Source organism: Acomys minous (genome assembly GCF_964271855.1).
Source record: "Acomys minous genome assembly, chromosome: 5".
In the NCBI taxonomy this organism is placed as follows: domain Eukaryota; kingdom Metazoa; phylum Chordata; class Mammalia; order Rodentia; family Muridae; genus Acomys; species Acomys minous.
This window is the reverse complement of record NC_140494.1, coordinates 124,658,195-124,675,752: the sequence shown is the minus strand read 5'-3', so window position 1 is coordinate 124,675,752 and position 17,558 is coordinate 124,658,195. Positions and strand designations below refer to the sequence as shown.

The window sequence follows — 17,558 nt, the reverse complement described above, 5'->3', positions numbered from 1 at the left end:
AAAAGTGGAAACCTCAGGCCTCTCAGTGGAACTGACGTCATTACACATGTCTGCCTGAGCATTTCGGACTCGGGATTCCCTGCTTCCTTTTCTAGCAGCAGATATACTCCAGAAAGGTGAACTGCTGGCTCAGGCGCCGTATACAGACAACCTAAGGCCTTTACAAAACGCGTAGGCAACAGCTGGCTTCTCTGGGTCACATCTTATACCAAGCAGACCTTTGCCCATTACAGACGTCTCTGTGTGCTTATGAGTTAAACAGATGACCACTTGCAACTCAGACTCACAAACTGCATGAAATAGTGACACCCTCGCCCCCACCTCCAGGCCCAGTCACCTGTATTTATCAGGAAAACTTTCTAAAATGGAAGCAAAGCTAAAGGAATAATGACCCTGTGGGTGCCAGGGCTCTCCCCGGCATCCTTGTCTGTACTTTGACGGCCGACTGGCTTCCCTTTGCTTTTGTTTTGTTTTGTTGTGTTGTGTTGTGGTTTTTGTTTTTTTGTTTGTTTTTGTTTTTGTTTGGTTTGGTTTTGGTTTTTCAAGACAAGGTGTCTCTGTTTTAGTCTTGGCTGTCCTGGACTCGCTGTGTAGACCAGGCTGGCCTCGAACTCACAGAGATTCGCCTGCCTCTGCCTCCAGAGTGCTGGGATTAAAGGCGTGCGCCACCACTGCTCAGCTTCTTGTTTTTGTTTTTGTTTTGTTTTGTTTTTTAATGTAAAAAATGGTCAACTACGGGGTTGTAGCGATGGTTCAGTGGTTAAGAGTGCTGACTGCTCTTCCAAAGTTCCTAAGTTCAATTCCCAGCAACCACATGGTGGCTCACAACCATCTATAATGAGATCTGGTGCCCTCTTCTGGCCTTCAGGTGTGCATGCAGGCAGAGAAGTATATACATAATAGATAAATAAATAAATAAATAAATGTGATCAACTATAGAAATACATAGATATATATAAAAAGATAATCTTTTTTTTTTCTTTTCAACCAAGCCAGATCTTTGGTATGTGTGTGTGAAGGCCAGCCTGTCTTCACATCCATAGTCCTGGTAGTAAAGGTGTGTGCCACCATGTCCGGCTCTTTCCAGGCCTGGCATTTTACATGAGTTCTGGGGACTGTGCTTGTGTCCAAGCACTTTACCAACTGAGCAATTTCCCCAAACTACAGGACAGATTGTGTGCCAAGTTCAACTTAGGACAGAACTTAATTGCTTTTTTTTTTTTTTTTTTGCATAATTTAGTTGACGACATCCTTCTGGAAAGAAATTATGATGCCTGATTAAAACCACTTCCCTATATTTCTCATAACCTTTGAGGGGCTCGAACTCTGGATCTTTCTGACTCCATCTCCTGAGTGCTTGGATTACAGGCACACATCACTGACCTTGGCATCATGTGTTCCTGAAAGCTGAGACCAACTGCATATTACATGGGACCCCTCATGTGTGTGGCTTAACACACAGTGCTTACCTTACAGATGTTTGGCATTCTTTTGTTTGTTTGTTTATTTGTTTTTGAAACAGGGCTTCTCTATGTAGTGCTGGCTGTCCTGGACTCGCTCTGTAGACCAGGGTGACCTCGAACTGACAGAGATCCACTTGCCTCTGTCTCCCAGGTGCTGGGATTAAAGGGATGATTCTGTTTGGCATTATTAAGTATGGCTTTGTGCACACAATTTTAAAATTAAACTAGTCAAAGAATACTGTATCTGTAATAATTAAGCTTCCAGCACACCATAGGGCTAAACTGAAGGCTATTAGACTTTGAGTTTATTTTTACTTTTGGACTCTGATTCAGCCAGGGGATGAAGAAGATATTTAGTTACATTGTAACCAGCATCAAGGAGCCACAGCAATAGAAAGAAATGAGGATGATAAATTGAGGTCAATGACATAGAAAGTCCCCAGCAGTACAGATAAAGCCAACAGGAGGAAGGCAGCAGGAGCAGAAGGTCCTCTGTTGGAGAAAGTGCTTAACGTTGTTGCATTGTTTCACATTGAAGACAGTATCCAGTGTGTCCTAGTAATGTCCTCAGTAAAATATGCACCTCAGTAGCATCTCCTGGATAAGCATCCACTCACCAAGATCATTTATTCTGCACAAAGATTGGCTTGCCTTGGGACATGTGCCAGCCCTCCACCACCCTTCATATGTAGAGATCAAGACAGGGCCTACAACCAATTGATTACGGGTTTAGTTACTAACCGATCCCCTCCCCCAACTTTTACCTAAATTGCACAAATTCCAGTGTTTGCATACCCCTTCACCCCCACTCTGGCTTTAACATGGAGATTAGTCCTCAAAGAAATATGGTGAGGTGTACATTTTTGTTGTTGTTGTTGTTGTTGTTGTTGATTGTTTGTTTGTTTAAGACAGTGTCTCCTTATGTGGTCCTGGCTGTCCCAGAACTGGCTATGTAGACCAGGCTGGCCTTGAACTCGCAGAGATCCTCCTGTTTCTACCTCCCAAGTGCTGGGACTAATGGCATGCCCGACCATGCCCCAATTTTGTTATTGTTTAGACAAGGTCTCATTAGGTAACCTCAGCTTTCCTAGAAATTTCTATATAGACCATATATATATATATATGTAAAACTTGTGAGGAGCCTCTTGTCGTTTGCCCCCTGAGGGCTGGGCTGACAGGCGCGTGCTGCCACAGCAGCAGTAGTTTGTGGATTTTTTTCTCCAGTGCTAGATATTGAACCCAGGGTCTCAAACACACCCAGCCCTCACCCTTTTAAACATTTATTTATTGTACTATCTCAAGATAAGATCTTCCTATGTTGGTCCTGACTGGCTGTATAGCCCAGGCTGGCCTTGAACTCACAGCAGTTCTCCTGTCTCCGCCTCCAGATGCTGGGATGACAGGAGTGCTTTACATCTGGCTCCAGTGAACAACTTGTGCGTACGTGGCTGCTCCTATGTGGTCAACTCCTTATAATATCCTTCATAGTGGGGCTGGAGAGATGGCTCAGAGGTTAAGAGCACTGCCTGCTCTTCCAGAGGTCATGAGTTCAATTCCCAGCAACCACATGGCGGCTCACAACCGTTTATGCTGAGATCTGGTGTCCTCTTCTGGTGTGCAGGTGTACCATTCCCGCAGAACACTGTATACATAATAAATAAATCTTTAAAAAAAATCCTTCATAGTTCATTTTATTTCTAATGAAGTTTTCTCTACTGAGAAGATAACATGCTGCTACTGGGGACTTTGAAAAACTTATTTGAAAGGAAATGTTAAATTGGCTGCTAGGGGACGGCAAGGAGGCTCAGTGTTAGGCACTTACCACTAAGACTGATGCCATGGAGCCAGACGTGGTGGGCACACCTTTAATCCCAGCACTCGGGAGGCAGAAGCTGGTGGATTGCTGTGAGTTCAAGGCCAGCTTGGTCTACAAAGTGAGTCCAGCACAGCCAAGGCTACACAGAAAAACCCTGTCTCAAAAACAAAAACAAAAAAACAAAACAAAAAACCCACAAGACTGATGACCTGAGTTCAACTCCAGGAACCCACACGGCAGAAGGTGAGAACAGGCTCCAGGTTGTCCTCTGGTCTATATGTGTGTAAAACAATACATATATACCTATAGACACACATACAAGCACATACACTCATCCATGTCCATGCACACATAAGCACATAAGTAAATGCAAAAAATACTTATTAAAAAGCTGGGGCTGGAGAGTTGACTTAGCAGTTAAGAGCAATTGTTGCTTTTGTAGAGGACCTGGGTTTGGTTCCCAGCCCCCACATGGTGACTGACAACCATCTAATTCTAGTCTCAGGGGAGCCAAGGCCCTCTCTGTCTTCCTCAGGCACCAGGCACACAAATGATGCCCAGGCATACATGCAGGCAAAACTCCCATACACAAAATAATAAAGTGAATAAACGAAAACAAAACAAAACAACCCTGATTACTGTTCTGGGAGGTAGAGACAGGGAGGTCTCTGTGAGTTCAAGGCCAGCCCAGTCTACATACCGAGGCCCCATCTCCAAATAAAAGCCGACTGCTACCAATGCTCAGTTATGCTAGCCTAGCCTGAGGCAGACAGACATTACATAATCAAGTAAGTGTTGCATGTTCCAATAAAACTTCACATACAGGGCTGGAGAGATGGCTCGGCTGTTAAGAGCACTGCCTGCTTCTCCACGGGTCCTACCCCTCCTAGCAACCACATGGTGGCTCACAATCATCTGTAATGAGATCTGAAACTCTCTTCTGGTGTGTGTGTGAAGACAGAGCACTCATATACATAAATAAAGCAAATAAATCTTTTTTTTTAAAAACCAAAAAAATGAAAAAGCTTTACATATAAAACAATTTGAAGGTCAGACTTGACTTATGGATTGCTATTTAGTGCCCCCCCCCATCCTAAATCATCCTTTTGACTATTATAATATATATTCTAGAAAGAGGCAAGAAGCAGAGCTGTCTCTGTGGGTGAGCGCCGGCTGCCTAGCCTACCGACCATGGTCCTCTATTGTGGAAGGAGAGAACCAACTTCCGAGCAATCTCCTCTAACCTCTGTGAAGGTCTTCTGACCTCCGTGTGGACACTCCAGCGTGCATGGACCCACATACATACACACATTGCACACAATAAATAAATGGGTTTTTGGCATGCAGAGCCCTAGGTTCACTCTGTAGCATCACTTTACCTGGGCATGGTAGCCATGTCTGTAATCTTGGCACAGGGGCCAGCCTCAGATATATTTTGAGTTTGAGACCAGCCTGGACTGCATGAGACCTTGCTTTTTTGTTTGTCTGTTTGTGTGTGTGTGTGTGGGCGTTTTGTTTTTTGTTTTTGTTTATTTGTTTGTTTGAGACAGGGTTTCTCTGGGTAGCCTTGGCTGTCTTGGACTCGCTTTGTAGACCAGGCTGGCCTCGAACTCACAGTGATCCCCGAGTGCTGGGATTAAAGGAGTGCACCACCACGCCCTGTGAAACCTTGTTTTTTTTTTTTTTTAAAAAAACAACAACCAAAATAACAATGACCCAACCCCTTCAAACAAAACAAGACACATTCCTATTTTTGAGGTCTATAACCAAAGATACTGTGAAAGAATCATGAAACACCGTGCAACCAGAACACGGCATGGCAGTCACTGGACAGGGCACAGCAGGGAAAACTAGGCAGAGGAGGAGGAAAAGGAATCCAGCAGAGGAGGGAAATCCGAGGCAGGGTAAGCAGGCTCTGCTTCAAGGGGCACGCTCGCCAGAGCCTTGCAGCACTGTGGTCAGGGGGAGATGCTACAAAGATCACGTGAGAGCATCCAGCCAGCACACAGCCTCTCTCACCTCTGAAGACTTGACAGGTTTGACACTTGAACTGGCCATCTGAGGAACCTAACCTCTCCTGCATCAGGTACAACAGTTGGTGCAAGACACAGACCACAGACCAGGACAATGACAGCCTTTCCCTAGTTACAGTCATCACACCAGAATTAAGCAAATGGACCCCTTCTGAGTGTCAGAGTATCCGGGCATGGTGGCGCACACCTTTAATCCCAGCACTCGGGAGGCAGAGGCTGGCGGATTGCTGTGAGTTCGAGGCCAGCCTGGTCTACAACAGTGAGTCTAGGACAGCCAGGACTACACAGAGAAATCCTGCCTAGAAAAAACAAACAAACAAACAAACAAACAAAAAACCCTGAGTGTCAGAGTGCGGGCTTGGGTTTCCTATCCTGGTAACGGCCAACCTGAGGTAATGATCCTACGTGAAGAGAAGTGATCGTACCTGAAGGGAGGCACAGAAGGAAATGGCTAAGGATCTTTGAGCCTTGCCTTCAGCCATCCTCGAGGTCAGCTCCACCCTGCCTTTCCTAGTATTATGAGCCAACAAATTCCTTGTTTGCATGTGTCGGCTCCCCTTTTCTCAGAGCTCTGATCGGAACACACCCTGAATCCTCCCTGCTCCTCACGCCTTCCCTGCCGCCAGCCTGAAGGGCAGCGGTTACCCAGCGTCCCCGTCCCTCTTCTGCTCCCTAGAGTCCTCTGTCCACTCACCAGGACAAGCTATCCTAAACCGGGGCCGATGGGATCGCATCACTGAATTCACCGCCTGAAACGTCCACGTGATCCTCTGACGAGGCTTCTCGCTGTCTCTCCTGATCCTGGGCTCCTTCCTGTTTCTCAAACTCCTTCCTTAAGTTTCTGGTTTCCTCACTGGCTTTGAATCCACTGTCTTGGGAGCTTGCATGGTTAGCTCAGTCTTTTTAATACAGTGATATTACTGTGGCTCCCCTAGCTCTTTATTCTTGTTTATTATTTTACTTTCCATGGTGTGTACATGTGTGACGATGACGACATTTCTTTATTGGTGAGAGAACAGCATGCAGGCGTTGGTTCTCGCTTTCCACCATGACGCTCTTGGCAGCCGACCTCAGGTTGTCAGGCTTGGCAATAAGCCCCTTTACCCGCTGAGCCATCTCACCACCCCATCTCCGTATTTGGTTTTAATTATCATGTGCACTTGCCGATGATATTTGTGAGTGTGGGAGCACAGGTGACCCAAAGCCCATGTGGGGTCAGAGGGCAATTCTCAGGAGTTGGTGCTCCCTTTCCTCCACATACGTTCTGGAGACAGAACTCGGGTCACCATGGTTGGGCTCACTCTGTGGCCTGTCTGTCACCCTGCAGTTTGTGCTCTCGGCTCGAGCCATCTCCACCTGCCTTGTCCATGCTCTGGCCACACAAGAGCTCATCAGCAGCTGTTGAACGGACGCCCCACAGAATGCAGGGTGCGGCCTCCGGTGCTGCTCCAAGATCTGCTTCTCGGGTCTCTTCCTCTTACCACACTGCCATCCGTGTGCTTTCTACTACTCTAGTCAGAGAGGGTCACGGACTTGACACGCACCCGTAGACAGCCTGTTTCCACACGTGTGCACTGGCGACTGTCAGAGTTGACTAGGTCTGGCCTGATTTCGGGGTGGGGGTGGGAGTACTTTACTCCTGGGGCTGTTTCCTCCTCTGAGGATGCCTGATCACACAATCTTCCAAGCCCCAGCTTCCAAGGTCCGACTTTATGGTCCCTTTCAGTTCATATGGTGACCTTCGCTATGAGAAAGCACTGGCTATAAAAGGAAGGAGCCTTGACTCCTTCCTTCCTCTGTGGTTAACGATTGATAATAATTAAGAGACAGAGGACTGGAAATGGGCACCCTGCAATGACAGACCATAGCGGGTTCCTGGCACTTTCAGATTGTGAGTCAAGAGGAGTCAGTTTGTCATGACTGCAGGTCATGTGTTCAAGCGGTCATTCACCCTGGAGTGGTAGCAAAGGCACCAGGTCTGGGCGTGTGCTGAGGGCAGAGCTACCAAATGGGCCTCTACGGCTGTGAGCACTGTAGGTGGATTACCAGCCTGAAACTGTGTATTCCTGGGGAGAGTTCTCCGGAGGAAGAACAGGAAAACACAGAAGCGAGGACCATAGCACCCAGCCTGCGGTCCCAGGAAGCCAGGATCTAGGGTGAGTGCTCTCAGTCTGCTGTGGGGTTGGGTGGCTCAGAGTCTGTGGCAGGAATCACACCAGTGGTTCAGCTCCGTTTAAAATGACAGGATCTGACAGAAGGGCCAAGAATTATCTGAGTGCAATGTGATGTCCACTAAGTGGCATCCAAAGAAAGCATGGAGTTCGATTTAATAATGACATTTAAAAAGTGAAAGGATGTGCCAGGTACCATAAGAGTAACTGAACTTTGAGATCTCTGGAGAGATGATTTTTACTTTTTAATACATTATTTTATATGCATGAATGTTTTGCCTGCACATATGTCTGGGAACCATGCATGTGCAGTGTCCTCAGAAGCCAGAAGCCAGGGTTGGAACTTCTGGAACTGGAGTTACAGACAAGTGTGAGCTGCTATGTAGGTGCGAGAAATCGAACCCATGTTCTCTGGAGGAGCAGCAAGGGCTCTTAACTGCTAAGAAGCTTTTGCTTTGTTTGTTTGTTTGTTTGTTTAATGGAGTATGTTGAATGTGTCTACAAATTTGCTCAGATGACTGCAGAACCTGGAAAAGCTGTTGCTGCTACTGTATTCTCTGTCTCTGTCTCTGTCTCTCCGTCTCTCTCTCTCTCCCTCCCTCCCTCCCTCCCTCCCTCCCTCCCTCCCACACAAGTGCACAATTTGCAGTTTTTGAAACTTTAGTTGTGCTGTCAACTGTGGAAGAAAAAGGACCTTGGCTTACTATGCTGAGTTGACAGTATACAGAGAGTGACAGCCACAAAGGTCTACAAACCTTAACCTTAACCTTAACCCCTCTACTCAGGGAGGCAGAGGCAGGTGGATCACTGTGAGTTCAAGGCCTGCCTGGTCTCTAAAGCCAGTCCAGGACAGCCAAAGCTACACAGAGAAACCCTGTCTTGAAAAACAAAAACCAAACCAAACAAACAAACACCTTAACCCCTCCCACTTAGCCAGGAGCAACACACTATATTAAATACGTACAGCCTTCATACATGGATTTGATTGTAGAAACTAATAGACACACCTTTTCAATGTGACACGTGTGAACGGGGTCAGTGCATGGCAAAGTCTCTTGCTGCTGTGATAGCTCAGACTGGCAGGACCTGTACCCATCCCATCACTTCCTGGGATTTTCTTTTGGTCTTTCTTACAACATTATTATACATGTTTAAAATACACATCCCGTTTAGACACCAGCCTTCACGCGCCTCTTCTCCTCCATCCCTCTGACCTCTTCTGACCTCTCCTGCTCCCCCTCCCACCCCCATCTCCATCCCCTGCCCCCTCTTCCTCCACTTCTGTCCCTAACCCTGTCTCTGTCTCTTCTGGGAATTTGGCCCAGGGAACTCATGTGTGCTAGACCAGCATTCAACCCCTGAGTGACAGTCTGTACATACATGCATCTCCACACATGTAGTCCTATGAATTAAATAGCTTAAGTCAGAATTGCTCTTCCAAAAAAAAAAAAAAGCATAGTAAGCATCAGGGAGCCGGGTGTGGTGGCGCATGTTTGTAATCCCAGCACTCGGGAGGCAGAGGCAGGTGGATCTCTGTGAGTTCGAGGCCAGCCTGGTCTACAAAGTGAGTCCAGGACAGCCAAGGCTACACAGAGAAACCCTGTCTCGAAACACAAAAACAAAAACCACAACAACAATAACAACAACAACAACAACAAAAAGCATCACATTGAAACATGCATGTACGTGTACCAAATATACTCACATAAAAATGCAGGGGTTGATCTGGACAGATGATAGCTCCATGGTTAAGAGCACTGGCTGCCCTTCCAGAGGACTGGGGATTGACTCCCAGCACCCCCATGTGGTGGCTCCCAACTGCCCAAAACTCTGGTTCCAGGGGGTCTAACACTCTTCACCTGGCCTCTATGGGTACCAGGCATACAAGTTGTGTACAGACATACTTGCAGGCAAAGCACCCAGATACATAACATTTTAAAAAGTAGGTGTGGTAGGCCAGTCGTGGAGTACTTACTTACCTACCATGTGGCTTGCTCTCCAGCAATATCCGCACATGAACACAGAGGAAGTGCACACACTGCTTTCGCACATGACTGGCATAGTCAAAAGAAACGTATGCACAAAGTTTCAAAGTTAGTGTCACAGGCAGGTCTCCAGGCCCTGTCACAGTCCTCAGATGGAGACAGTGCCTGCTACCCAGCCCTGCAGGCTCTTCTTATCCACAAGTACAGGGAGCAGGGTTAATCTGATGTTGTCACCCCAGGCACAGGGCAGACTGCCTCATTCTCAGCGTGAACAGCCACCTGGGGCTAAAACACAGGTCTCATTGGCTAGCCATTCTCATAGCATCTGAGACCTCAAAGGTCTTTTTTTCCCCCCCAGAAAAGATTTCTCTGTGTAATAGCCCTGGCTGTCCTGGACTCACTTTGTAGACCAGGCTGGTCTTGAACTCACAGAGATCCACCTGCCTCTGCCTCCCGAGTGCTGGGATTAAAGGCATGCGCCACCATCGTCCAGCCCAAGGTCTTTATTTATTTTTTTTAATGATGTATTTTATTTTTAATTCTATGTATGTGTGTGTCAGTGTGTGGGTATGGGCATCAGCTCCTTGTCCAGGTCAGGAGCGAGTGCTAGGTCCTCTGGAATTACAGCACCAGGTGACTGTGAATCACCCCATATAAGTGCTGGGAAGTGAACTCAGTTCCTTTGCAGCAGTGGTTCTCAACCTCCTCAATGCTGCCACCCTTTAATATAGTTCCTCATAGTGGGGTGACCCACAGGCATAAAATTATTTCAATGCTACTTCATAATTGCAATTTTGCTGCTGTTATGAATCAGAACATAAATACCTGATATACAAGATGTCTGATATTTGACACCCCCCCAGGGGGTCATGACCCACAGGTTGAGAACCACTGCTTTACAAGACTACTACTTGCCTTTAACCCTTGAGCCATCTGTCCAGCCCCAAAAGGTCTTTCCTTCTCCTCAGGATTCATAGCCACTTAGACACAGAAGCGAGTATTCATACCTGAAAAGCTTAATTTTTATATCCATGTCAAAATATTTTCTTCCAGTCTACCAGTATTGTTACTGTTGTTTGTTTTTTCTTTTCTTTCTTTCTTCCTTTCTTTTATTCATTCTTTTTTTTGGGGGGGGATGGCAGTTTCAAGACAGGGTTTCTCTGTATAGCCTTGGCTGTCCTGGACTCGCTTTGTAGACCAGGCTGGCCTTGAGTTCACATCAACTCACCTGCCTCTGCCTCCTGAGTGCTGGGATTACAGGCATGACCCACCACGGCCAGCGCTTGCTTTTTTCAAGATTTGGTCCTTCTGTTTCCCTTTGGCTGTCTGCCATTCAGTTGTTTGAGGAAGCCCCAGGCTGTAAGTACCAAGGCTGCCTCAGGCAGGGCTCTGGACCCACTGCATTCATTTGACACCGTGTGGTCTCTTTGCCTTTGGTGGCTCTCATGAGTTCCCGGGACTTGTTTTCATGGTGGACCTATTTCACACCCTTCTCTTGTTTTATGTCTTTAATTATTTATTAATTTTCTTTGATTTCTGTTTGCCCACTCTTCTCTCTTGAGGCAAATCCTAACGTGCTTAACATGTCCCTTAAAAGTTGTTCTAGTAGCCAGGTGTGGTGGTGCATGCCTGTAATCCCAGCACTCGGGAGGCAGAGGCAGGGGGTTCTCTATGAGTTCGAGGACAGCCTGGTCTATAATGCAAGTCCAGGACAGCTAAGGCTACACAGAGAAACCCTGTCTCAAAACAAACAAACAAAACAACCCCCCCAAAACAAAAACAAAAAAGTTGTCTTAGTAAAATATTTGTTTTGTGTATAGTTTTCAGTTTTGAAAAGCAGTATGGCATGTCCCCCTTGAGGACAGTTAAGGCCTTTATTACGTTTATTTGGGGTAGAGAGATACATCCATGCCATGGCACACATGTAGAGAGCAAAGGACAACTTGTAAGAACTGGTTGTCTTCCGCTGTGCAGGGGCCTGGGAATCGAACTTAGCTTAGCTGTCAGGCTTTGTGGCAAGCACCTTGACCAGCTGAGCCAGTTCACTCTTCGTGAATTTTCATCACACGTGTTTTGTGTCTTGATTAGGTTAATCTACCAAGATGTTCAACATACAGCCTACAGGCCACACGCGGTCGAGAGCGGCTACAATGGGGTCTCACAGCAAATTGTAAACTTATTTAAAGCGTAAGGCTTTTAAATATTTTTATTACAAAGTAAAGTTCTTGTAGGTGACAAGAACCCGCAGAGCAGTCAGGAGGACCAGCTGCTGGCCAAGGCCTGGACTGCCCAATACAGCGTCCACCAGCCGCTTGTGACTAAGCACATGCTACGTGGCTAGTGGGCGTCAAGATAAGCATGCGAGCCGGGCAGTGGTGGTGTACGCCTTTTATCCCAGCACTTGGGAGGCAGAGGCAGGTGGATCTCTGTTTGTTCAAGGCCAGCCTGGTCTACACAGCGAGTTCTAGGACAGCCAGAATTGTTACACAGAGAAACCCTGTCTCGAAAAAAAAGATAAGCATGCTATAAGCATACGTTTATGCCAATTTCAAAGACGTAAAACACCTCAACAATTTTAAATCAATCACATTAAAATTATACTTTATGTGTACCGTCTTCGATGAAATATGCTGTCAAGATTAACCCTACTGTTTCTTTAAATATGGGTCTAAAAAAATCTTAGGTGAAGAAGTAAGGCAGCTCAGGAGTGTGAGCATGTGTAACTGTTTAGGAACATCTAAGGTTCGGTCGATTACAACTTCACCTGCTTTTTTCCCCAGGGACTGAACAGACTCAAGCTAAGGCACCAGGTTAGGGAGCGTGGTTCATACTCTTGCCAACAACAGAAACCAGCTCTGGTCATTATCCCCATCCTGCCCCACGCCACTTACTCCCCAAAAGAAAAAAGAAGAAACAGTTCTCTGAGCAGCGAGTCCCTGGTAGCGCTTACCAACGCAGCCTAGTGGGCCCGCCTCCGGCCTTTCCGGGGCTCTTGCAGCTTCTTGCCCAGTGGCGGGCAGCAGGTTTGCCAATCTCCAGAGGGAGACTAGGATGGGCCGGGCTTGTCATGTGGAGAGACACAGGCCTGTGGTTGGATACCGTGGGAGGCTCGACGTGGGTTGAGTGGGATAATTAGGTTAAAAGTGGGGCGGAGCTGCAGGATGGACACAGCAAGGATGTCAACTGCAAGGGCCCCCACAGCCTGCCCTTGGCACAGCCTGCCCTTGGCACAGCCTCCCGCTGGCCCAATGCCCCCTTTCCCTGCATGCTATACATTGTAATAGATTTGAGTTACTCCCCTCTCTGTGGTTGGTTCCTGACTTCCGGCCCCACCTACTCCCGAGATCACATTCTTATTTTATCCATCTATTTATCTACGTATTCATCTATGTATATATGTATCTATCTACCTATCTACCTAGCTATCTATCTAGGTAGCTATCATGGACAAAAGCCCCACAGATCTCATCTCAAAGGGAGTAAGAACCGGTTTATCCGGCTAGAGAGATGGCTCAGTGCTTAGAGCACTGATTGCTCTTCCAGAAGTTCGGAGTTCAGCTCTCAGCAACCACATGGTGGCTCACTACATCTATAATATGATCTGATGCCCTCTTCTGGCCTGCAAGTGTAAATGCAGATAGAGCACTTGTATACAGACATTAAAAAAAAAAAAAAGGCCAGGTGCAGTGGTGCACGCCTGTAATCCCAGCACTTGGAAGGCAGAGGCAGGTGGATCTCTTTAAAGTCAAGGCCAGCCTGGTCTACAAAGTGAGTCCAAGACAGCCAAGGCTACACTGAGAAACCCTGTCTCGAAAAACCAAAATAAATAAGTAAATTAATTAATTAAATTAAAGAAAGAAAGAAATGGTTTATCCTGGTGCCAAAAGTGACCATGACCCCTGCAACACAGATTTCAGTTACTCTAAATTCCACTTTCCAAGTGGTAGCAGTTTCACAAAGGATTACTGTTTTAAGACAGGGTCTCAGCATGGAGCCCCTGGCTGTCCTGGGCCTTGCTGTGGAGACCGAGCTGGCCTCGAACTCACAGAGATCCTCATGCCTCTGTCTCCCAAGCACCTCATGAACTTTTATAGTAATAGAACAATGAAAATCACAAGTTATAGCCAGGTGTGGTGGCACATGCCTTTAATCCCAGCTCTCGGGAGACAGATGCAATCGGATAGCTGTGAGTTCAAGGCCAGCCTGGTCTACAAAGTGAATCTAAGACAGCCAAGACTACATAGAGAAAAAAAGAAGAGAGACAGAGAGAGAGAGAGAGAGAGAGAGAGAGAGAGAGAGAGAGTCTCACAAGTCAAGACACTTTTGGGGGGGGGTTGAGACAGGGTCTCTCTGTGTAGCCTTGGCTGTCCTGAACTTGCTTTGTAGACCAGGCTGGCCTCGAACTCACAGTGATCCACCTGTCTTTGCCTCCCAGGTGCTGGGATTAAAGGCATGCGCCACCATGTCCGGGCAAGTCCAGACACTTTTTAAGTGTATCTCAGGTAGGCAGGAAAATCTCTTCTGTAGTTCCAGATGCCCTAGGACCACATGCTTAGCCTTCCGGGTGGTAGAAGCTTGGGGTGTGTTTGCACATCCCAAAGGACATAACTGATAGCCACAAGGATGCTGGGCATACCTGGAGACGGGTAGTGAATGCCTATCAAGGAGGCTAAACATAGCTCAAGACAACTTGGCTTCGCACTTTACCATTCTACCCGTCCCCTTAGGGGTTCTAGTCAGCCATCAGCTTTGTAAGGTATGCTTCTTTCAAGGAACTTTCCTTCTACCTACCTACCAATTGTTTATCATGACAGGGTGACTCCGTGTAGCTCATGCTGGCCCTCCGTGTTACGCAGGCCTCAAACTAGCCTAGAGATCCTCCTGACTCGATCTCTTGAATGCTGTCATTGCGTTCACTGCCACAGTCAGCCTCGGCTCAGGCTCTTTCAGCCCTAAAACTGTGGGCTTTGTGGCTGCTGGTTCGGAGGAGGAGGAAAGGTGAACCAGGGCTGAGACATGCTGCTTGCTGGGAGGCCAGGTGGGCAGCCTGGGCCTCAAGACTTGTCTGTTCACAGGCCACAGACATCTCGAGTGGGAGCAGAGGCATGGCCCACAGTGCAGAGGGAGCTGCAGCCAGCCCCGAGGTGTCCCAGGAACTGCTGGAAGAAATGATTTGGCTTTTTCGTGCAGAAGATGGTAGGTGATGGTGGATGGGTGGAGCCGTTCAGTGCTGTCTCTACCCCACCAAGTGGCACGTTTACTTCACAAGGGAGTGAGACGACATCACAGGAGGGTTGAGCCAAGCCCAATGACTCGCCTTTTTTTCCTCAGGGTATGGGCCACTCACTCAGCGGTCACTCACCTTTACTACTTATTAAGCTGTACTGTGTGCCAGGAACTGTCCCTAGCACTGGAGTTATAACAGTGAGCAAACACTGTCTCTGCCCACACAGTGTCCATCCTCATAGAGGAGACAGAAAAGAAACCAACGGCTAAGAGTGTAACATGCTCCTGGTGCATAGTATAAAATAAGCAAGCCGGGCCTGGTGGCATCAGGCCCGCAGCCCTAGCTGCTCAAGAGGCTCAGCCACAAAGATCACAAGTTCAAGGCCTGTCTGAGCCACACAGTGAGCTGAAGTCCAGCCTGGGCAACTTAGTGAATGAAGCCCCGTCTTAGAATCTAACCAGGTTTTTGGCATTTAGTGGTGGAGTGCCTGCCGTGAGCAGAATCCAAACTTGAACCTCAATATGGTGAGGGGTGGGGGTGGGGCTACAAAGCAAGGTAGATAATGTAACTAAGGAAAGACTCACTAACGTGACATCCCAGTGAAGGCTTACAGTGGGGAAACCCTTGCAAGAAGGGAAGGCATTTGCTGCCAGATCATTTGGTGGTGAACCATTGCTGTTAGAGGGGGGCTAACAGCTGTGGGCCTGGGCTGGAGAGATGGCTCAGAGGTTAAGATCACTGCCTGTTCTTCCAAGGGTCCTGAGTTCAATTCCCAGCAACCCCATGGTGACTCATAACCATCTATCATGAGAAGATCTGTTGCCCTCCTCTGACCTGCAGGTGTACACTGTATACAAAATAAATAAATAAATCTTTAAAAAAAAAAAAGCTGTGGGCCTGAAGCCTGCTTCACTTCAAGACAGTTTGCCATGTCCTGAGCGCCCACACCCCAAACTGCCACCTTTGCCTGCTACCTGGGGTATACAGTCACTGAGTCCTGTTAGATTACGATGACTTCCCCCTCCCCCTCTCTCCTCTTCCCCCTCTTTTCCTAAAGGCAGTAGAATTGAAGACTGAAGTTCAAGGTGGCCTGGCCCCTCCTTACCGCTCACACCCCCTTCACCCAGCTATTATCCAAACACGGCTCGGTCTCCCGTAGGATCAGGGCTGGTCCATGGCAGAGACCCTGCCTCCCCCCATCCATCCACCCACTCACTGGTCAGGGAGGTGGGGGGGTGTTCGGAGAGTCCCCCCAGAGCAAGAGGTCTTGATGAGAGTCTCCATAGCAGGGGACAAATGTCGCTCTGACGGGCCTGAGCCCGGGGTTGTGAGTGGGCCGAGTGTCCTGGCCTCTGACTGAGGGTCTGTCCCTCTCTGTGTCCCTGCTCAGCGGCTCCTTGGAATTATTCCATGCTGGTGCTGGCGGTCCTGGTGGTGGTGGTGAGCATGACCCTCCTGAGGAGGAGCATCCTGGCCAACAGGTGAGGCGCTGGTTTGGAATGGGTCTCCCGAGGGAGGAGTGGGGCTTCCTTCTCTAGACAGCAAACGAAGAAAGGGGTCACTTAGTGACATTAGCTCTTCACCTTTCGGTGGCAGTCATGAGGGGACCAAACAACCCAGGAGCCGAGGCCCCCGCTCCCACCCCCTTACCCCCTTCACCCCGTTACTAGCCCCTAGCCCTGGCCAGCAAGATGGAATGACTCAGAAGGGGTGTCACCTTTTAAGTGGTCCTGGGCCCTATTACCCTGTCAGAAGGCACCCCTGTCGGCAAACTCAACCTAGAGACAGGGTGGCTGTCCACAGGAGCAGCAGATACAGGTCTGCTACATCCCCCCTACCCCCCCTCACCCCCGCCACCCCATGGGCGAGGCGCATTACCTGGCACTCAGTTCCTTCCACTGTGACCAGGGAGTCTAGGAGTCCCTTGAGCAAGCCAGCTTGGAGAAAGGAGATTACTGGAAAGGAATTACTGGAAAGACTGTTAGGTTGAGGGCAGAGGCAGTGGGAGGCATGTGCAGGGTTGGGTCTTACACGCATGACCAGTGGTGTGGGTAAACATGTTTGCAGAAACAACTGGAGCTTCTAGAACAGGAGATCAAGGTTTAGTTAAGGACTTCTGGCAGCGTCTTTAGGGATAGAGCACGGCAGGTGAGCACCTGAGCTAAGTCCGATGACAGCCCTGGGGTCAGGACAGTGTGGGCTGGTGAAATGCCACAGGGCTCAGAATGGGTAGACTTCGACGTATGATGCAGATACGTGCTCCTTTGGCGTCCTATGCTGCACGGGCTCGTCTCTAAGAAGAAGGGCACCAGGCAATCAAAGCTTAGGTCCCTGGTGGCCTTGCATTGAGGTGGTAGACGGAAGAGTGGGGGCCATTCAGAGCCATTGTTGCTTCTGCACAGAGGACCTCCCCGCAAGCTAACCATTGGGTCCTGACCCAACCATTCCTGTCGTCCCCCCACCCCCCATCGACTGTTTCCTCTCTCTCTCCTCCCAGAAATCGAAAGAAGCAGCCACAAGACAAAGAAGCGCCAGAAGACCAGTGCCCAGATGATCCCCAAACAAAAGAAAACAGCAGCCTGAGCAACCTAAGAGAGACACTGATCTCAGAGAAGCCAGACTTGGCCCCGGGGGACCCCGAGTTGAACGGGAAAGACACAGCACTGGTCTTTCTACCAAACCCACAGGAATCCGAGAGCTAGAGAGCACTGAGAGGATGCGCTCGCTACCCCAGACTGTGATCTGAGCCCAGCTCTGAGACCTCAAACCCTCAAGTTAGACATCGCCCACCCCCAAGCAGCATAACTTATTTTTAGGAGACACAATAAACAAACTACAATTAGATGAAAATTCGTTATTTAAA

General features: G+C 48.3%; 1 protein-coding gene across 1 annotated transcript; it reads left to right on the top strand.

The window, feature by feature from the left end:
- The first annotated feature begins 7,125 nt into the window (after window positions 1-7,125).
- SLC51B (SLC51 subunit beta) lies at window positions 7,126-17,545 on the top strand. The gene is made up of 4 exons (XM_084782985.1): window positions 7,126-7,468; window positions 14,544-14,664; window positions 16,086-16,176; window positions 17,193-17,545. Exons 2-4 carry the CDS (start codon window positions 14,574-14,576, stop codon window positions 17,395-17,397), a joined length of 387 nt encoding a protein of 128 aa, XP_084639111.1. The 5' UTR covers window positions 7,126-7,468; window positions 14,544-14,573; the 3' UTR covers window positions 17,398-17,545.
- Window positions 17,546-17,558: the final 13 nt, after the last annotated feature.

Excerpts from the sequence above, each read along its gene's own strand:
- SLC51B (XM_084782985.1), top strand. The coding sequence starts at position 14,574 with ATGGCCCACAGTGCAGAGGGAGCTGCAGCCAGCCCCGAGGTGTCCCAG. Across the intron at positions 14,665-16,085 it reads GCTTTTTCGTGCAGAAGATG|CGGCTCCTTGGAATTATTCC; the intron begins GTAGGTGATGGT and ends GTCCCTGCTCAG. Across the intron at positions 16,177-17,192 it reads AGGAGCATCCTGGCCAACAG|AAATCGAAAGAAGCAGCCAC; the intron begins GTGAGGCGCTGG and ends CTCTCCTCCCAG.